The 20,129-nt window shown below is 35.6% G+C and overlaps 1 protein-coding gene across 1 annotated transcript in view; it reads right to left on the bottom strand.

The window, feature by feature from the left end:
* LOC126818080 (patched domain-containing protein 3) overlaps window positions 1-17,922 on the bottom strand; it is a 28,176-nt gene extending 10,254 nt beyond the window's left edge. Inside the window, exons 1-15 of the mRNA XM_056100312.1 lie at window positions 17,889-17,922; window positions 17,178-17,226; window positions 16,129-16,245; window positions 15,678-15,795; window positions 13,561-13,655; window positions 13,101-13,221; window positions 11,163-11,286; window positions 9,421-9,593; window positions 8,256-8,504; window positions 7,511-7,688; window positions 6,847-6,978; window positions 5,395-5,516; window positions 4,810-4,989; window positions 2,707-2,832; window positions 722-866 (exon numbers count right to left, since the gene is read on the bottom strand). Of these exons, the coding sequence (XP_055956287.1) occupies window positions 722-866; window positions 2,707-2,832; window positions 4,810-4,989; window positions 5,395-5,516; window positions 6,847-6,978; window positions 7,511-7,688; window positions 8,256-8,504; window positions 9,421-9,593; window positions 11,163-11,286; window positions 13,101-13,221; window positions 13,561-13,655; window positions 15,678-15,795; window positions 16,129-16,245; window positions 17,178-17,226; window positions 17,889-17,922 (1,963 nt within the window). The remainder of the gene's footprint in view (window positions 1-721; window positions 867-2,706; window positions 2,833-4,809; window positions 4,990-5,394; window positions 5,517-6,846; window positions 6,979-7,510; window positions 7,689-8,255; window positions 8,505-9,420; window positions 9,594-11,162; window positions 11,287-13,100; window positions 13,222-13,560; window positions 13,656-15,677; window positions 15,796-16,128; window positions 16,246-17,177; window positions 17,227-17,888) is intronic.
* Window positions 17,923-20,129: the final 2,207 nt, after the last annotated feature.

The following is a 20,129-nucleotide window of genomic DNA, read 5'->3' as shown; positions in this document are numbered from 1 at the left end:
TAAAAATCATTTAAAATCAACCAAAATCATCTAATTTGTACATGTGTCCAGTAAAGCTGACTGATTAATTTTGATAATGATTGTCCAATTTACAAGTATTTAATTTCCCGACCACTGTTAAAAAATTAATCATTATACATTAATAATGAATTGGGTTGTTTGTTTTTTTAACACTAATTGAGAAATTAAACCCTTGTAAATTGGACACTCATTATCAGAATTGTATGGTCAGCTTTAAACTGGACACATGTGCAAATTAAACGAATTATCAAACAGAGATTTGCTATTGAATGAATGTGAAAGAAATTCGTGCTAAATACACAAGATTAAATAATACCCAGGTTACAGTATAGGACCATGTAAATGTTTAAAGCGAGAATTTCATATTTTCTAAGAAAGTCAAAACATAATTATTTCTATGTCTTTTGCTCAAAAGGTTGTCAACTAACTATTATATGATCATAGGCATTATTTCCCCACACTTAAAATTCAATTACCTCCCTTGTTTTCCTATTCCCCACCATGGAATAGCTATCTTCAAATGTTTGAAAATGATATTTTTGCCAATTTCTCAACTGGCAATAGTGAATTATAGAATTGATAGGATTATTCTTTAACAAGGTAGGACTGTTTATAGATACCATCTATTTTAAGGCTTTATTTTAATAAATTTTAAAAATATAACTCAAAAATTTGAAATTGCAACTTTAAAGAATCTCACCTTGTCTGTTTCCAGATATTGTCATAAACGTATGACCAACATGAGCAGAGTAATCTACAGCTAGACCAACGGATAATATCATCAATACGGAACTAGCTGTATCAATTGTTACACCCCATAACTCCAGAGTACCTGCTACACAAATCTAAAAGTACAAAATCTTATCAGATCCATTCACCTGTGACAATGGATGAATGCATTAGGGTGGCACCACCACCTGTGACAATGAATGAACGAGCCTCAGTGGCTCCCCTCTTGTGACAATGAATGAATGAGCCACTGTGGTTTTACTACTGTTCAATGAATCAATGCACCACGGTGGACCAGCATGGCTACCTCGTACGTAACTAACTTACGAAAATTTAATGGTAGCTGGCTTTTTTTTTCGCACGTATACAGTGAATGGCCATTTTGCTCAGTAATCCCAGCCAGAATTTGGCTATTTTTTTAAAATTGTGTTAAAGTTTTAAATTTTTGTTTAGAACTGAAATAAATTAACTTTTAGTCAATCCCCACGCTAAAAACATTAACAGAATTGATTGTGTATATCTGAAATAGACACGGCCGAAGCACAAAATAGTGCCAATATGCCGATATCAAATCTAGAGTTGTAGATGATGTTATTTTTGTGAAAAATCATTGGAAGAACAATAAGACGTTCTGTACGGATTATACAGTCCTAAAGGCTGCAGGAAGGCTATTGTTTACAATGTAACATTGTGTCTTGTAATGTTGATAATGATCATAATGATGGTGTTTACATTAATTTGTTTGTTGATCTGACCTCATGACCTGTGACGTTTAGATAACGTCATATGGATATCATGGCTATTCACTGTGTCAGAGTCACTTCTCTGCAGGTAGGGTGAGCCTGTCGTTCAGATTGTGGCTACCGGTGACAATGGATGAATGAGCCACTGTGGCTCCCCCTCCAATGTAAATGAATGAATGAGTCGCTTTGGCTCCCAACGGAGGTGACCAGCTACTGTTAATATTTCGCTACACTATGATATGAAGTACACTACCCTGCCAAATTACCATTAAACAAAAAAGAATTAATACCTGTGTTTATGGTTGATTGGCTCAAAATAATAACATTGGTCGGTCGGAAAATTAGAAGAAGAAAAAAGTTTGGAGTTGATGATTTTGGTGAATAACATTTAGATTTGTTGGGTGACCGTAAACACTGTTTTTATGGTTTATACCTGTGTTAACGGTTGATTGGCTCAAAATAACAACGTTGGTCGGTCGGAAAATTAGAAGAAAAAAAAGTTTTGAGTTGACGATTTTGGTGAATAACATTTGGATTTGTTGGGTGACCGTAAACACTGTTACTTTTTGGGGGGCTTATAAATTGAGGACAAGTTTTCGTAGTTTTATTGGAGACAATGCATTATTTTCCACCAATCAGAACTAATGAATTGTGGGGGGTTGGATGGCTGAATGGTTAGTGTGCGCACGCTGTATCATAAAGTCTGTCATTGAGTCGACTGGCGTGGTTTCGAATCCCCGGTTGTACGTGACAAGGAGTAGGGTCGCCTGTTCAACCTCGTGGGTTTTCTCCAGGTCCTCCGGTTTCCTCCCACTGCTAAAAAAAAAGTGTGTTCCCATTTTTTTGTGGAAACACAAACAGTACAAATATACATCCATACGTCTGTTTACAATTCATTAGAGAGAGAGAGAGAAATGGGGTTTAACATCCACTAGACACAAACTATGTCATTTCGGGACTAACATATGGTTCAATTTTATTTCAATAATTCGCTTGCGTGTATGGATCTTTAGCAGTGGGAGGGAACCGGATGAACCGAAGAAAACCCATGAGGTTGAACAGATGACAATACTCCTTGTCACGAACAACCGTATAATTGAAACCATGCCAGTTGACTCAATGACAGATCGAACGATACAATGCGCACATGCTAACCATTCAGCCATCCAACCCCCGAAAATACGAGTAAATTATACACAGGTGAAAAACTTACCAATGTAAAGACAACACAGGAAAATACGAGTAAACTTGTCCATAAATTAGCTATAAGTATTAAAGTTACTACCAGAACACAAGCACCTGCTAAACCCAGATTACGATACAACTCATTTAATAATACCTGAAATAGTAATAATACCAACGGATGTCACAAACAAAAATATAATAGTGTTGACGTATTCAAGTAGAAAGTACAATATGTGATAGTGTTTAGGCGTTTCAAGTTCTCCATAGGGAAATAGCTGATGAATATGAACATTTAACCAGGTAGATTTTAAGTTTTTTGAAGACACTGAAAAGTTCAAAATGGTAGACAGTTCCATCAATCTGATTAAAATACAGATCTATATTTCGTTTCGTTTTTTGATACCATCAATAGCTTACATTACATGAAAATCTGACCATTTGTAGTGGAAGGTCGCATTAGGTGTCATACGAGCGAATTTTGACCATATGACGTCAGACATTGATTAATCAATCAGCTTTGACGATTCTAGTGGTTTACCCACAGTTCCGTGCACCTCACGCCAAAAAAAAACTCTCTGTAACAAACTAGTTCATTGGCTAATCCCTCACATCATCCAAAACGAGGGTTATATAACAACTCTTCCAGAATCTAGTGTAATAAAGACAAGTTAAAATAAATTTTGAACTACAAAAAACGAAAAAAAATAAGATCTGTGTTTTAATCAGATTGCAGTTCCACTGATGTGCTGCATTAAAAGGCAATTGATCTGTATCAAAGATCTTTAGATTATACTGTTTAACAGTTTATTAAAACTGGGAACCTGATCATAGAGATCTAGCTAGGCAGTATTTATGATTAATATTACATATATGTAATCTGGTGCTGAACTTTAAAATTAATTTCTTTGTTTAAGAAGCTAAATCGCTAATATTGAAACAAATGGGTGGCAACACATATAACGATGTAATATGAATGTATATAAACTGATTTACATTCAATCGTCTCTGTTTCCACTGTAATTTCTAATCAGTTATGTTCGGCGAAATACGCCAGAAGTCTCAATCGAATGGCAATTTCTAGTGTCTGGTTATTCCAGTCTACACCGATAGTATTTATTGCGCATGCTCTGCAGATAAGAATATGGGTCACCATTTGTCATGACTTGTGGAATATGTCTAGCCTCATTCTTTGGGTCCCTTGTTACAAATGGCACTGAAACGATTAATGTACCAATGGTAAAATGTTTATTTTGTCTTAAATATCAGAAGCCCATCTTTTCCCGGTATGTTGATTTAAATTGACAAATAATTCGTGTTTTCAAAGTCAAAGATTTGGACGATATTGTGTTAGAGATTAGCTACTTTAAACAGGAATTAAACCAAAAAAGAAACATGACAAGAGAGAGAGAGAGAAAAATGGGGTTTAACGTCCACTCGACACAAACTAGGTCATTTCCGGACTAACATATGGTTTAATTTTATTTCAATAATTCGCTTGCGCGTAGGGGTCTTTAGCAGTGGGAGGAAACCGGAGGACCCGGAGAAAACCCACGAGGTTGGACAGGCGACCCTACTCCTTGTCACTTACAACCGGGGATTCGAAACCATGCCAGTCGGCTAAATGACAGACTTTATGATACAGTGCGCGCACGCTAACCATTCAGCCATCCAACCCCCCAACATGACAAGTCATTCTTGTTAGTATTACAGTATGAAAAACCCCAAAGAACAGACTTGCCTGGAGGTTGGGTGTCCGATCCCTGCATTGGCCGAGAAAGTTCATCCAGATTTTCCGGCGTGGTTCTCCCTTGTCAGTGATGCAGGACGGAGGGCCTGACAAGGACAGCTGTCTAGTCGTTCGGATGGGACGAAATAACAAGATCCCGTGTACATATTGGCATGCACATAAAAGATCCCTTGACAGTTGGAATTCGATATAAGAGTAGGCTATAGTGCCACTATCCGGGCAAAATTTCCCTCAAAGCACACTGTATGGCGTATACATGTCTTCATTAGCTGAGTTCAGAGCAGAACAGTAGGACGTTAAACCCCATTTCATTTCATTTCATTTCATTTCCCATAGAACAGAAAGCAATATTACTTATCTTAAGAGAATATTTAAAATACTTACTTTATTAGTTTCATACGTAAGATAATTCCTAGAGTAAGAAAAACATTTATAGGTTGGTTGATCGGGTCTATTGTATAACGGAAACATGCCGTTATCTATAATAGATCGTAATGATTGCATGGCATCTATTTCACCAGCTGAATCTGGTTGTAATGTATGTTTCATAGTAAAATATGATGACTGAAATAAAGAGAGAGAGAGAAATGGGGTTTAACGTACACTGTACACAAACTAGATAATTTTGGGATTAACAAAGGTTCAGTTTTAATATAATAATTCGCTTGCTCGTCGTAGGGGTATTTAAAGCGCCACAGAGCAGTCAGACCGACTGAATGTGCAGCGCTATAGAAAATGATTATTAATATTATTAGTAATAGTAGTAATAGTTTGAGGAAACTAATGGACCTGCAGAAAACCCATGGGTTTGGCAGATGACCCTACTCCTTGTCATGTACAACCGGGGAATCGAAACCACGCCAGTTGACTCAATGACAGACCATTCGGCCATCCAACCCCCCCTCCTTAGATAAGGATTCAATTTACTCAAAGTGGGGATAATTAAGACATAATAAAAACAATACATACTATTATTCTTACAGGTTCCCTTGTCGAGTTAAATTTAATAAATGTTTTAAGATTTTGACCAGCTGTTTTTGTAAACTGGAAGACAGCAGAATTAAACTCAGCTTCTGTTGTAATTGGAACCCCTGAAAAAAAAAAAATCAAATATGTACATAATTCATGATGTATATACATAGTATATTATAATAAGGGAGGGTTTTGGATTTCGGGGTTAGGGCGACAGGAGTGACGACAATAGACACTTAAATGAAATGTTGTTGCAACGTAGGTATTCAACAGGAAATCTGACAATACAAAGAAAAATTCCTCCTTTTTATAATGAAATGAAATGGGATTTAACATCCTACTGTTCTGCACTGACTGGGCTAATAAAGACAAACATACTTTATACAGTGTGCTATGAGGGGAATTTTGCCCAGACAGCGGCACTACAGCCTACCCTTATTTCGAATTTTCTCTGCCAACAACAGAATCAAACACTGGACCTCCAGTAAAGCTATCTAAAGTCTTACTCACAGAGCTACTGTGGTTCCCCTCCTTTTTTTATCAACTACGTCCCCCCCTCCCCTTTGATATTTATAATGATTTAAATCGGCCAACACCATGTATTATACACCACTTTTTAACCTTCACCTTTTAAGGTAAGATAGAACAGAGAAAGAGAGAAATGGAGTTTAACGTCCACTCAACACAAACTAGGTCATTCCTGGACTAACATATGGTTCAATTTTATTTCATAAATCGCCTGCGTGTAGGGATCTCTAGCAGTGTGAGGAAACTGGAGGACCCGGAGAAAACCCACAAGATTGGACAGGCGACCTAGTCCTTGTCATGTACAAACAGGGACTCAAAACCATGACACACCTTATGATATAGCGCACACACGCTAACCATTTGGCCATCCCCCCCCCAAAAGATAACGATCACTCGCAAACAAGCCACCTTTTAGCAGTGGGAGGAAACCGGAGATTGGACAGGTGACCCTACTCAATATCGCGTACAACCGGGGACTCAAAACCATGCCAGTTGACTCAATGACAGACCTTATGATATAGCGCACACGCTAACCATTCGGCCATCCAAAGATAGAAATGAAATGGAATGGTGTTTAATGTCCTACTGTTCTGCTCCTAAATTGGGCTAATGAAGACGAGCATAAGCCATACAGTGTACAATGAGGGAAATTTTGCCCAGGCGCTACGGCCTACTCTACATCGAATTCCAACTGCAAAGGGATCTGTTACGTGCACACCAATGTGCACACAGGACCTCGGTTTTTCGTACCATCCAAACGACTAGACAGTTGTCTTGTCAGGCCCTCTGTCCTGCACCACTGACAAGGGGAAACCACGCTGGAAAATCTGGATGAACTTTCTCGGCCAATGCAGTCCAAAGATAGAAGAAAGATAGAAGAACCAATCACCAACCACCTTTTAACAAAGGATATAAACCAACCTGTAGCTGTTTGATATTGTTGAAAGGATTTAAACCAGCTAATTAATGTACCATCTTGTATATAAGTATCAGATTCTATCAGATGATGTACTACGTCTAGTTTACGTATATGATCAAAATAATTTATATCTCCTGAAAATATATTTAATAGAATACGAACAGATAAATAGTAAGAGATCCACTTGACACAATTATCAATTTAAATCAACATTGAGGTTGTGATCTTACCAGGAAGAGATTGACTTCTGATATACCATATTAAAGACAAAATAAACATTTTACCATTGGTACACGAATCGTGTACCATGATGCGTTTCAGCACCATTTGTAATAAGCGACTCGAGGAAAGAGGCTAGACATATTCCACAATTCATGTCAAACAGTGACATTATATTCATATCTGGGGAGCATGCGCAATAAATACTATCTGTGTAGACTGGAATAACCAGATGCTAGAGATTATCAATTGACTGTATTTAGATGAACATAAATGATTTGAAATTAGAGTAAAAATGGAAACGATTGAATGTAAATCAGTTTATATACATTCATATTACATTATTATATGCGTTGCGACACATTTGTGTCAATGTCAAGGTCGCAAATATTAGTGATTTAGCACCTTTAAATTTACATCTATAACAGGTTCAATAAAGATTCTTACCACAATAAACTGCTGTGTCTGTTCCTTCATTAACAAAGTATCTCTCTTTAGCCTTTGCATAATCATAGGCGTATGAATCTGACGGAATATAGTTCGTTAAATTAAAATCTTGTTTTAATAAAATAAATCGCCATAAATTAACCCCAACTAATATAGCTACTATTAACATGACTATAATCTGAAATAATAAAACAACACAATTAGGATGGAAATCATTATGTGACAAAAAAGCTTGTCGTGACAAGGCGATACCATGCTGGAAATACCCGAGAAAATTTCTCTGCCAACCCAAGATGCCATGGTTACTGACCCAGCAACTTACGCGCTAAAACACAATTCTTAGCATCACTGAATGAAACTCATATATAATCGAGAATCAAAACTGTATGAAATACTGATATAAATTTTGCAAGGTATGAGTACACATTTATGTAATCTTGGCAAGGTATGAGTACACATTTATGTAATCTTGGCAAGCTATGAGTGCACATTTATGTCATTTTAGCAAGCTATGAGTGCCAATTCATGTCATCTCAGCAAGCCATCAGTGCCCATTCATGTCATCTCAGCAAGCTATGAGTACAAATTTATGTCATCTCGGCAAGCTACGGCTACATGTACACAGCATTTTGACTAATTCGTTTTTCAATACATAGATTTCAGATACAGTCTGGGTTAATACATATAGTATCTTTTGTCTTCACGGAAAGTTTTAAAATCAAAATAATAATTAAACAAAACATACCTTTACTGGTAACTTCATTAAAAAAGGTCCAAAGTATTTTTCAAAGAAAACTGGAAGAAAAGCCTTTTGACTACAGCTGTTAGGTTTATAGTTTTGATGTTTATAACAACATATACAGGCATTACGATGTGCCTGACGACGCCTCGCATCAATTGCTAAACATGCCACAAAAAACGTAGACTGTAAAATGTATAAAGCAAATATTCCCAGAGCTGCATAGATACAAAAGGCGCTTAAAGCTGGAATGACCTGAAATGTAAATATATCATAAAAACTTATTTTCAGTTCATGCATTTAGCAGATTTAGCTCTGAAAGGACAATATTGGTGTCAGTCATCCTCACATATGTGATAGAACTGGTTAAACACATTTCAAATATAATTTTAATACAGAGGTCATTGCTACGATAGATGCGTAATGAAAATTTCAGGAAACGGAAGTGACGAAAGCAAAAGGAAAACACGAGTTATCCCTCTATATAACTTATAGAAGTGACGAGTGACAGATACACGGGCGAATTTATGCTCACTAATAATTCCTTTGAAGATCAAAAGTGGTTATATGAGACTGTGGGAAGATAAGCTGGTAATCCAGTATTTCTCTAGTAAGATTGGGTGTCTATACACTGTAACCCAGGTATCATTTAATCTTGTGTATCTAGCACTAATTTCTTTCACATACGTTTAATATCAAATTTTTGTTTAAAAATTCGCAAAAAACGTTTAAAATCACCAAAAATCATCTAATTTGTACTTGTGTCCAGTATAAAGCTGACTGATTAATTTATGAGTGTCCAATTTACAAGTATTTAATTTCCTGACCACTGTTCAAAAATTAATCATTATACATCATTAATCAATTGGGTTGTTTATTTTTTAACAGTGATTGAGAAATTAAACACTTGTAGATTGGACACTCATTATCAAAATTGAATGGTCAGCTTTAAACTGGATACAAGTACAAATTTAACGGTTTATGGTGATTTTAAATATTTTTAACGAATTTTTAAACAAAGATTTGATATTGAATGAATGTGAAAGAAATTAGTGCTAGATACACAAGATTAAATGATACCTGGGTTACAGTGATATTTGCCATACTTTTATTGAAAATAACCACTCGATAAATACTTTCAGGACAATGTATCTTTAATATTATATCATACCGTTGAAGCACCAATACCAAAAGCCACTACATCTGTTATAGATGTTACAGTAACTGATACACCAGCATGTTTCAACACGGTACCAATACGTTCTGGTAACGGTAGTTTTAATTCATTAGGTGATAGATTCCTCCATGCTTCTACAATAACAAACATGTCATCCACTCCAATACCTGAAACAACATTTTTAAAACATTATGTACTATCAAACAAGATACATAAATGTTATTATGTTATAATATAAAACAGAAATGAAATGAAATGGGGTTTAACGTCCTACTGTTCTGCCCCGAGTGGGCTAATGAAGACAGACGTACACCATATATGAGGGAAATTTTGTCCGGACAGCAGTGCTATGGCCTACTCTTATATCAAATTCCAACTGCCAAAAGATCTTTTATGTGCATACCAATGTATACATGAGACATTGGTTTTTTGTCCCATCCAAAAAACTAGACAGCTGGCTTTAACAGGATGTCTGTTCTGCACCACTGGCACGTATGAACTTTCTCGGCCAATGCAGGGATCGAACAAGCGACCTCAAGGCTATCAAGCCAGCTTCTTACCCACTTAGCCACCGTGGCTCCAACATAAAACAGGATACATAACATACATGCCTGACATAAAATACATGATATAATAATATACAAATAAAGAAAAATCAACAATTAGAAACCAACACGTACCATAAAACAAAACAGATGATCTCAAATTATGTAATAAGATAATATGATTCATAACATTAATACATATATACAAAGAGTATATGCAAGGGGGTTTGGGAGGTAACTCTTGAATGGTATGTTGAGGAAAGCTTTCATGTTAACAACATTTTTTGGAAAGGGGGGCTTAACTTCAGAACAGAAGGTCGTAGAATGTTGAATATTGACTTCACACCAAACATGCATATTTTTTTTAAAAAACTGAAGCACTAAGAAAGGCCGAAATTTCATACCATAAAAAACAATACACACCGTGCAATACGATCAAATATGAAATATGACATGTGAATCTGATTAAAATACAGATCTTTATTTCATTTTGTTTTTCTATACTTTCAATGGATAACACTACATGAAGATCTGACAAGTTGTACAGGGAGGTCGCGCCAGGGGTCATACAAGTGGCTTTTGCCCCTATGACATCAGACATTGATTAATCAATCAGCCTCAACGTTTCTAGGGGTTTACCCACAGTTCTGTGCAGAGCACGCTAAGAACTCAGCGTTACAGACTAGAATGCCTGTTATATTACAATTCTTCCAGATCCTAGTGTTGTGAAGACAGGTAAAACGGAATTTTGAACTATAAAAAACGAAACGAAATAGGATCTGTGTTTTAATCAGATTGATGCCATGTAATACCATAAAACATTATTTGTAATAAGTAATGAAATGAAATGAAATGAAATGGGGTTTAACGTCCTACTGTTCTGCTCCTAACCTGGGCTAATGAAGACAGGCATACGCCATACAGTGTGCTATGAGGGAAATTTTGCCCGGGTAGCGGCGCTACGGCCTACTCTTATATCGAATTCCAACTGCCAAGGGATCTTTTACGTGCACGCCAATGTGTAAACGGGACCTCGGTTTTTCGTCCCATCCGAACGACTAGACAGCTGTCCTTGTCAGGCTCTCCGTCCTGCATTACTGAACTTTCTCGGCCAATGCAGGGATCAAACTCCCGACCTCCAGGCTAGCAAGCCACGTGACCCCCCTTGTAATAAGTAATAACAAGACTTACCTAATAATAAAAATGGCATGATGGATTGAATAGGACCGTAAATAACATCTAAAAATGTAGCAATACCATATGCAAATAATATAGCAAGTCCAACGCTTCCTAAACCCAGTAGAGACACAATTATCTGTTGATAGTACAAGAACAAATATGGTATGAATGAAAGACATACAATACTAAGCATTTATAAAATATAGTGCTACTCGATCTGCAGATTTGCCTGGAGAAATATTACAAAAATCCTTGCGACTTTCTTACAAAATTCTTACAAATCCATGCAAATAAATTTCTTATGAAGCCTTGCAAATTTCTAATGAATCTTTGCCAATTTCTTACATGTCTTTGCCAATTTCTTACGAGTCCTTGCAAATTTCTTAGGAATCCTTGCCAATTTCTTACATGTCCTTGCAAATTTCTTACGACTCCTTGCAAATTTCTTAGGAACCCTTGCAAATTTCTTATGATGTCCTTGCCAATTTCTTAGGAACCCTTGCCAATTTCTTACGTGTCCTTGCAAATTTCTTTAGAATCATTAAAAATTTCTTAAGAATCATTGAAAATTTCTTACAAATTATATAACTTAATTTGTCAAATTATATAACTTAATTTGTCAAATTATATAACTTAATTTGTCAAATTATTTGCAAATCCAAAACAAGATAACTGACTCAATGACAGACCTTGTGATTTCACTCGCATGTGTTAAACCACTAGGAACACCTGACCAGACCAGTTGCTGCATCAAGGTAAGATGCTAAACCCAATTACATTCTATTTGGATTTCAGTAAGAACAATACCCTTGAAGTGGCCTTAAAGATGCATTATGTAAGAACTACATCTGCCTATTACAGTTTTTTATTTTGGCTTCAAATTATTTAGACATTTATTAATATGACAAGCACTTACAGATACATTATGGGAGATTAGATAAAGAGCTGTCAGTTCGCACTATAATAGTTAAAAACTAGATAATGTAAAGGGAATTAGCTGAAAATTTCAGTCAAATTGATCCACTCTGAACCAAGAATTTAGCAATTGAATTTTTGGCCTAGCCTCGATCATCATTACTAAATTCGGTACGATAAAAAAACATTGTGTCGATCATCCATTTTATAATTAAATCATGCATGAAAGTTGAGCAGCAAATCGGATCCTAATCCAGTAAATATCGCGGGCTAGCGATAACAATGAGAGTTGATTATGGTCTGGATAAGTTAATTAATGTCTAATTAATAATTTAGATAACATTTCAGGCCTAAAGAAAGACCTGAAATAGGCAGATTTAGCTCTTGCATATTGTATGTTTAATCGACTCACTAGACATTCGGATAGCCGAGATAACAACGGTTTGAATTACAATTTAAATTAAAAATGGTGAATCGAGATTAGTCTCAATTGTTACGACCTTTGCTACGATAAGAAACAATCTCTGCTATCTCATGTCAAAACTTAACACTCATAACTTTGCTCAGAATAAAGTAAATTTATCCATTTTGTATTATATATTTTCTAACTATTATAGAAAAAACTGTCTGCTCTTTATCTAAATCTTACATAATGTATCTTTAAACTATTATAGCAAGAATGGTCAGCTCTTTATATAATCATACATAATGCAGCTTTAAACTATTATAACAAGAACAACCTGCTCTTTATCTAAATCTTACATAATGTAACTTTAAACTATTAAACTATCTAAATCTTACATAATGTAACTTTAAACTATTAAACTATCTAAATCTTACATAATGTAACTTTAAACTAGTATAACAAGAACGGTCAGCTCTTTATCTAAATCTTACATAATGTAACTTTAAACTAGTATAACAAGAACGGTCAGCTCTTTATCTAAATCTTACATAATGCAGCTTTAAAGTAAATGCTGTTGACAAATAATTAGTGGTATAAAAAAATACAAAGACTATAACTTCAGGTCTTACCCTTTGTTCCACCATATTAAAATTACCCAATGAGATCATCACAAAAACAAATACGATACTGAAACCAGCGGAGAGAAGTTTAATGTCGCTATTTATAGCACCATATCCTTCGTCCTGAAAACTAAGAGAGAAAATCGATGTCAATATCTTTATAAACAAGAACTAGAAAACTATGGACTAAAAACCAAGCAGCCATCTTGAAATTGTGACATATCAAAAATCAAAATCTCGTAATTGATGTGCAGTTGTCCAAAGAACAAACACGCCATTATTTCATTTCATTTGACAAGGTAAGCCAAAAATTAAAATGAAAGTAGCAATCAACAATTGACTTTAGCTGGCAAGGTCTTTCAAAAATATACTCGTATACAGCCTTTACCATCACCAATTGAAATAGCACATCAGGTGAACACAATTCACCTATACAATTTCATATGAAATGTTTTTAAGACAAAAATACCTTCTTGAAGCATAAACATAAACATTCTTTAAATCTTTATGACCTTGAAGTGCTCTTTCTATGACCTTGGCTTCCCATTCTTTAGCTGCCACACTCTGAAACAAATACAGATATTAATAAGAATTACAATTGTTAAAGATACGATTTGCATTTATCGCTAAAATACCAAATTTCTCACTGCTTAATCCACGCTAAATATATTATCGGATTGATTATTTAATATTTAATTAAGTAAACAAAACAAAAATACCAACACTAGATTAAACTGTAACCCCGATATCATTTAATCTTGTGTATCTAGCCTAATTTCTTTCACATTCGTTTAAATAATTATCAAATCTTTGTTTAAAAATTTGTAAAAATCATTTAAAATCACCCCAAATCATTTAATTTGTACTTGTGTCCAGTTTAAAACTGACTGATTAATTTTGATAATGAGTGTTCAATTTACAAGTATTTAATTTCCTGACCTCTGTTCAAAAATTAATCATTATACATATAATCAATTGCTTTGTTTATTTTTTAACAAATACACAAGATTAAAGGGACAATAACACTCTTGCTGGCTTGAAAGCTCCAGAAAATAAATAATATCTCTATCTAAGTACTAGATGTTTAAGTGTCCTACCTGTTGTGTAAATTATCCATTACATCCTATTTTACTTGTCCAGAGGGTTCGAAAATATTTTTAAATTGAAGTTTCATTTGAAAAGGTTTACGTTAAGACGCTTCAAACCAATATGTTGAATTTTTCAAAATTTTTAACTAAGGTGTGTTAAGATGAAATTTGTATCATCAATTAATTGAAATATTGTAAAAGTACAATTTGTTGACCAGAATAAAGATTGGGACATATTATTCAGTTACAACAAGAGTGGTATTGAGTCTTTAAATGATACCTGAGTGTAATCATCATTTCATTTCATAAACATAGTGAGTGAATTCATAGCGAGAGAGAGAGAGAGAGAGAGAGAGAGAGAGAGAAATGGGGTTTAACGTCCACTCGACACAAACTAGGTCATTACGGGACTAACATATGGTTTAATTTCATTTACATAATTCGCTTGCGCGTAGGGGTCTTTAACAGTGGAAGGAAACCGGAGGCCCCGGAGAAAACCCACAAGGTTGGACAGGCGACCCTACTCCTTGCCACGTACAACCAGAGATTCGAAACCATGCCAGTCGACTCAATGACAGACTTTATGATACAGCACGCGCACGCTAACCATTCAGCCATCCAACACCCCTGAATTCATAGTAAGTGTTGTAGTATTTTTTTGGGGTTCGGTGGCCAAATGGTTTAACTTGTGTGCTTTAGATATTAAGGTCCGTAAATGAAACGAGTGGTGTGGTTTTGATTCCCCTGCTTGTACGTGAGGAGTTGTGTCGCCAATCCGACCTCATAATTTATTTCCAGGTCATCTGGTTTCCTCCCACTACTAAAGATGTGCAAGCGATTTATTGAAATAAAATTGAAACCTATTTTAGTCCTGAAATGACCTAGTGCGTGTTGTGTGGACGTTAAAGCCTATTTCTCTCCCTCTAGTATCATAATACAGTTAAAGATACATTATGGGAGATTAGATAAAGAGCTGGCAGTTCTCACTATAATAGTTAAAAACTAGATAATGTAAAGAGAATTTGCTGAAAATTTCAGTCAAATTGATCCACTCTGAACCAAGGTTTTAGCGATTGAATTTTCGGCCTAGCCTCGATCATCATTACTAAAGTCGATATGATAAAAAAACATAGTCTAGATTATCCATTTCATGGATCCTAATCCAATAGATATCGCAGGCTAGCATTGACATCAAGAGTTGATTATGGTCTGGATAAGTTAATTATATATATTTAATATATTAGATAACATTTCAGATAAGACCTGCAAAAGGCAGGTTTAGCTCTTGCATAATGTATGTTTAACTAACTGGTTTAAACAAGGTTATTGTAATCTTACCAAGAGTTATAGTATCATAATGCAGTTAACTTACTGGTTTAAACACAGTTATTGTAATCTTACCAAGTGTTATACTATCATAATACACTTAACTAACTGGTTTAAACACAGTTATTGTAATCTTACCAAGTGTTATACTATCATAATACAGTTAACTTACTGGTTTAAGCAGCCATAACATCTGTGTAGCCTCTGCTCCTATAATCATACCATTCCCATTGCGTCGTATGAATCCACCAAGATAGTTTTTAACATCAAGATCTGTACCAAATACAGGACTAAAAAAATATTTATATAGAATTATAATGTCGGACTGCTGAACTACCAAATTCATATTTGATGATACGTACACGAAAACTCAGTCAATACATGTCAAAAAAACAAAATCATACGAAATGAAACAAGGTTTAACTTTCTGCACCAGCTCAAAAAGAATCACCAGTACTCCAAAACGTTATAGCCAAAATTATCATAGAATGGTTTCGATTCCCTGCTTATACGTGACACGAGAAGGGTCGTCTATTCAACCTCATTTGGTTTCACCCCGGGTCCTCTGGTATTCTCCCACTGTGAAAGACCTCTCTCTCTCTCTCTCTCTCTCTCTCTCTCACCTTTTATTTGTTGTATTAACTGTCGTCAATATCTGATCTCTAGTTAAAGATCTGATACTTGATTCATCGTAACTCCATAATTCTAATAGACCAGTCACACGACATGATGTTCCTAATCTGTAAAATAAAACCAAATAACTTAGACAGAGATATAAGTTCTTTAGCCGCATACTCAATACACCTGGGTAGCATGGCACACCATCTCTTACAATGAATGTATTTTTACTATAATTCAATATTATGATTATTTTTGTCAATGAAGTTATTTGTCTGGTTATCCAGTACTTTTTTATACACACATTTCCCCCATAATAATTTATTCTTTGCTCCATTCATTCAACCAATATTCAGCTTAGGCAGTGATGGATTTTCAAAATTTTTCTTGTTGGACATTTTTACCGAAAATAAAGGGGCATAACACTTATCTTATTTATGCAGGCGGTTTCAGACCACAATTAAACAAGCTGCTTAGTGGTAAGCATACTATCTAAAAGCTAGGTTATAAATAATATTAATATTGCTTACACACATAGGAGACATGTTGGGTCATTGCTTGTTATTTTTTCTTATGTAACACAATCAGATTAAAATACAGATTTATATTTTGTTTTCATTTTTTTTTATGCTTAAATGAAGATCTGACTGGTTGTAGCGCGAGTTCGCGTCAGGGGTTATCAAGTGCTTTTTACCCTATGATGTCAGTCTTTGGTTAACCAATCGGCGTCGGGGTAACAAGTAGGTACTCGGAAATACAACCTTTGCTTTGATTTAGTTTTCTACTGCCGATAATGTTTACCCACAGTTCTGCACACTGCAGGCCAAGAAATTGATCCAACAGATAATTTGATTGGCTAATCCTTACATCAACCAGAATGCCGGATATTTAACAAATCTTCCAGATCTTTGTGTAGCGCAGGCAAGTAAAACAAAATTTGAACTATAGAAATCAAAACGTTATAGGATCTGTGTTTCAATCAGATTGAATGTAACAGAGAGTGGTATAGGATTTACCATCAGCGGTAACAAAAATGTCTGAAAAGCTGACTTACTTGTAACAGAGAGTGGTATAGGATTTACCATCTGCAGTAACAAAAATGGCTGAAAAGTTGACTTACTTGTAACAGAGAGTGGTATAGGATTTACCACCTCCAGTATAACTTGTAAATTCTTGATTCAGATCTAATAACTGAGAAAAAAAATAAAAATTGTTAATCACAGATTTTCTAACATTGCTTAGATTTATTCAGACTTAAAGGAGCTATATCTCTTAACTCGATAGTGTCCTTAATATTCAAAATTAAAAACATGAAATGGAATTCAATATTGGTCCATTTCAATCAATATTGATGCTGTTATCTTGCCAGAAAATATGGGATCCAAATATCCAATATTTGGGTACCCTTTGGTTTCAAATGCCATGTATAATGAACAAAGACAAGCATATCCTACAACACAATGCAGAAGTAATTATTAATAGCTGATTCACAAACGACAAAATAATAATACTAAAAACATGTAGACTGGACATAGTAACTGTAAAAGGTGGCCATTTAATTTGGGATGTTCGTGTATTTCACCGAACATAATTGATCAGCAATTACAATATATTTTTTTCAAATGAATATAAATCACTTTACGTATATACATTCATATTTCATCAGTATTTGCTTTTAGAACCATTTTCGTCTCTTTAAAAGTTCCAAATAAAAGAGTCAATGTTGAAAATTGAATATAAATCACTTTATATACATTCATATTACATTCATATGTACTTTTAGACCAAATTTCTTCCATTTTAAGGTTCAAAAGATAAGAGCCGTACGCCCTTTAATAACCGAGAAATAAAAACTGTAAACCTGAGATTTTCTAACATTACTATATTATGATATCAAGCAACATTATTCATTATTGTAATTCTATTGAGAGAGCTGCAGTGACTCGGTGAGTGTGAAATGAAATGAAATGAAGTGGGGTTTAACGTCCTACTCTTCTGCACCTAACCTGGGCTAATTGAAGACGGGCATACGCCATACAGTGTGCTATGAGGAAAATTTTGCCCGGGCAGCGGCGCTACGGCCTACTCTTATATCGAATTCCAACTGCCAAGGGATCTTTTATGTGCACGCCAATGTGTACACGGGACCTCGGTTTTTCGTCCCATCCGAACGACTAGGCAGCTGTCCTTGTCAGGCCCGGTGAGTATGAAGCTGGATCGCTTGGGTTCGATCTCAGTATTTACTCAAGAAAGTTTCTCAGGATTTTCTGGCATAGTTTCCCATTGTTAGTGGTGCAGGATGGAGGGCCTAGCAAGGAAAATGTCAAGTTGTTCGAATAGGACAGAAAATCAAGGTCCTGTCTCCACAATGGAGGGAACATGCTTAAAGAAACCTTGAAATTCAAAAAAAGAGTAGGACAAATAGGACCGCTGTCTGGTCAAAATTTCCCTCATAGCACACACTTTATGGCGTATGCCTGTCTTCATTACCCCAGTCCGAGCAAAAAAGTAGGGCGTTAAACCCCCATTTCATTTAAAGTAATTCCTTTAAAGGAAGTTTGGGTCAGATATATGTGACATACAGAGAGAGAGAGAGAGAGAGAGAGAGAGAGAGAGAGAGAGAGATGGGGTTTAAGGTCCACTCGACACAAACTAGGTCATTTCGGGACTACATGTAACATATGGTTTAATTTTATTTCAATAATTCGCTTGCGCGTAGGGGTCTTTAGCAGTGGGAGGAAACCAGAGGACCTGGAGAAAACCCACAAGGTTGGACAGGCGACCCTAATCCTTATCACATACAACCGGGGATTCGAAACCACGCCAGTTGACTCAATGACAGGCCTTATGATACAGCACACACTAGCTAACCATTTGGCCAACCAACTCCCCATGTGGCATACTAATAGCAGGAAACATTATGCATTACATAGATTTTCTGCTCTTTGTAAAAACATGTAAAAAATTTTCTTTTTATTTCTTCGGGAACAGAAAAACAAATTGGTGGGTTTTCATACAATCTGAACAAAAAGACAATGTTCCTTGCCAGACAAAAGAAAATCATGCCAGAAAATCCCAATAATTTGTCTCAGCCAACACTTTGGACGGAGTCCGAACCTTCTGTTTAGTGAGTCAGCACTCAGCACCCTCCCCTACTAAGCCACTGTGAATCCCAGACGAAAAGAAGGCGCCCAATTTACGATTTCTCACTTAAAATCATTTGACAAGGCATTATAGACAATGACATTATTTCCAATTTTGAAAAAAAGATAGAACATAGGTACGATACCTAACAACAGACTTACAGCATTCAGAACGGATGGCATGAGAACATCAGGATAAGTTACAACCACAGATACATATCTTGTTTGAGCTGGAAACTGTTTAGTAACCCACTTGAGCTCATTCTGAACTCTAGAATCTTGAGGAACCCACAGCTTCTCCTGGGCATCTGTTTCCTTGAATGTTTTCATACCAATACCACAGCATCCACATATAGCCACAGAGAAGAATATAGTTACCCATGGATAATATCCAATAAACAAACCAAGCCTGGAAAATAAAATCAGTGTGTAAAAATACCTCTGAATAAAAAAGAACATCTTTATCTATTTAAAGTCATTAGAAGTCTGATTTATACACAACATGAATTCAGAACAGCTGCCAAACAGACAGCTGATGTTACACACAAAACTTTGGCGAATTAAAGATAGATCATTGGATCATGGCTTGGTATGATTGGAAGATCTGCAATTTCCTTTCCTCCGAAGCCCACAGCTAAAGACTCCTACGTGAAAGCAAACTACTGAAATAAAATTGCACTATGTTAGTCCCTAGTTTGTGTCGAGGGGACGTTGATAAGATGACAGGTTTTGACAGATTTGAAGGCACTAGGTCGCAGCCCGCTCAGCTCATATATAAATCCAGAACTGATTGTAATGCACATCTAATACTACTCATAAAGATGAATTATGCAAGAGCTAAATCTGCCTATTGCAGGTCTTTC

Source organism: Patella vulgata, chromosome 4 (assembly GCF_932274485.2).
Source record: "Patella vulgata chromosome 4, xgPatVulg1.2, whole genome shotgun sequence".
NCBI lineage: Eukaryota > Metazoa > Mollusca > Gastropoda > Patellidae > Patella > Patella vulgata.
This window is presented reverse-complemented; position numbering and strand designations above follow the sequence as displayed.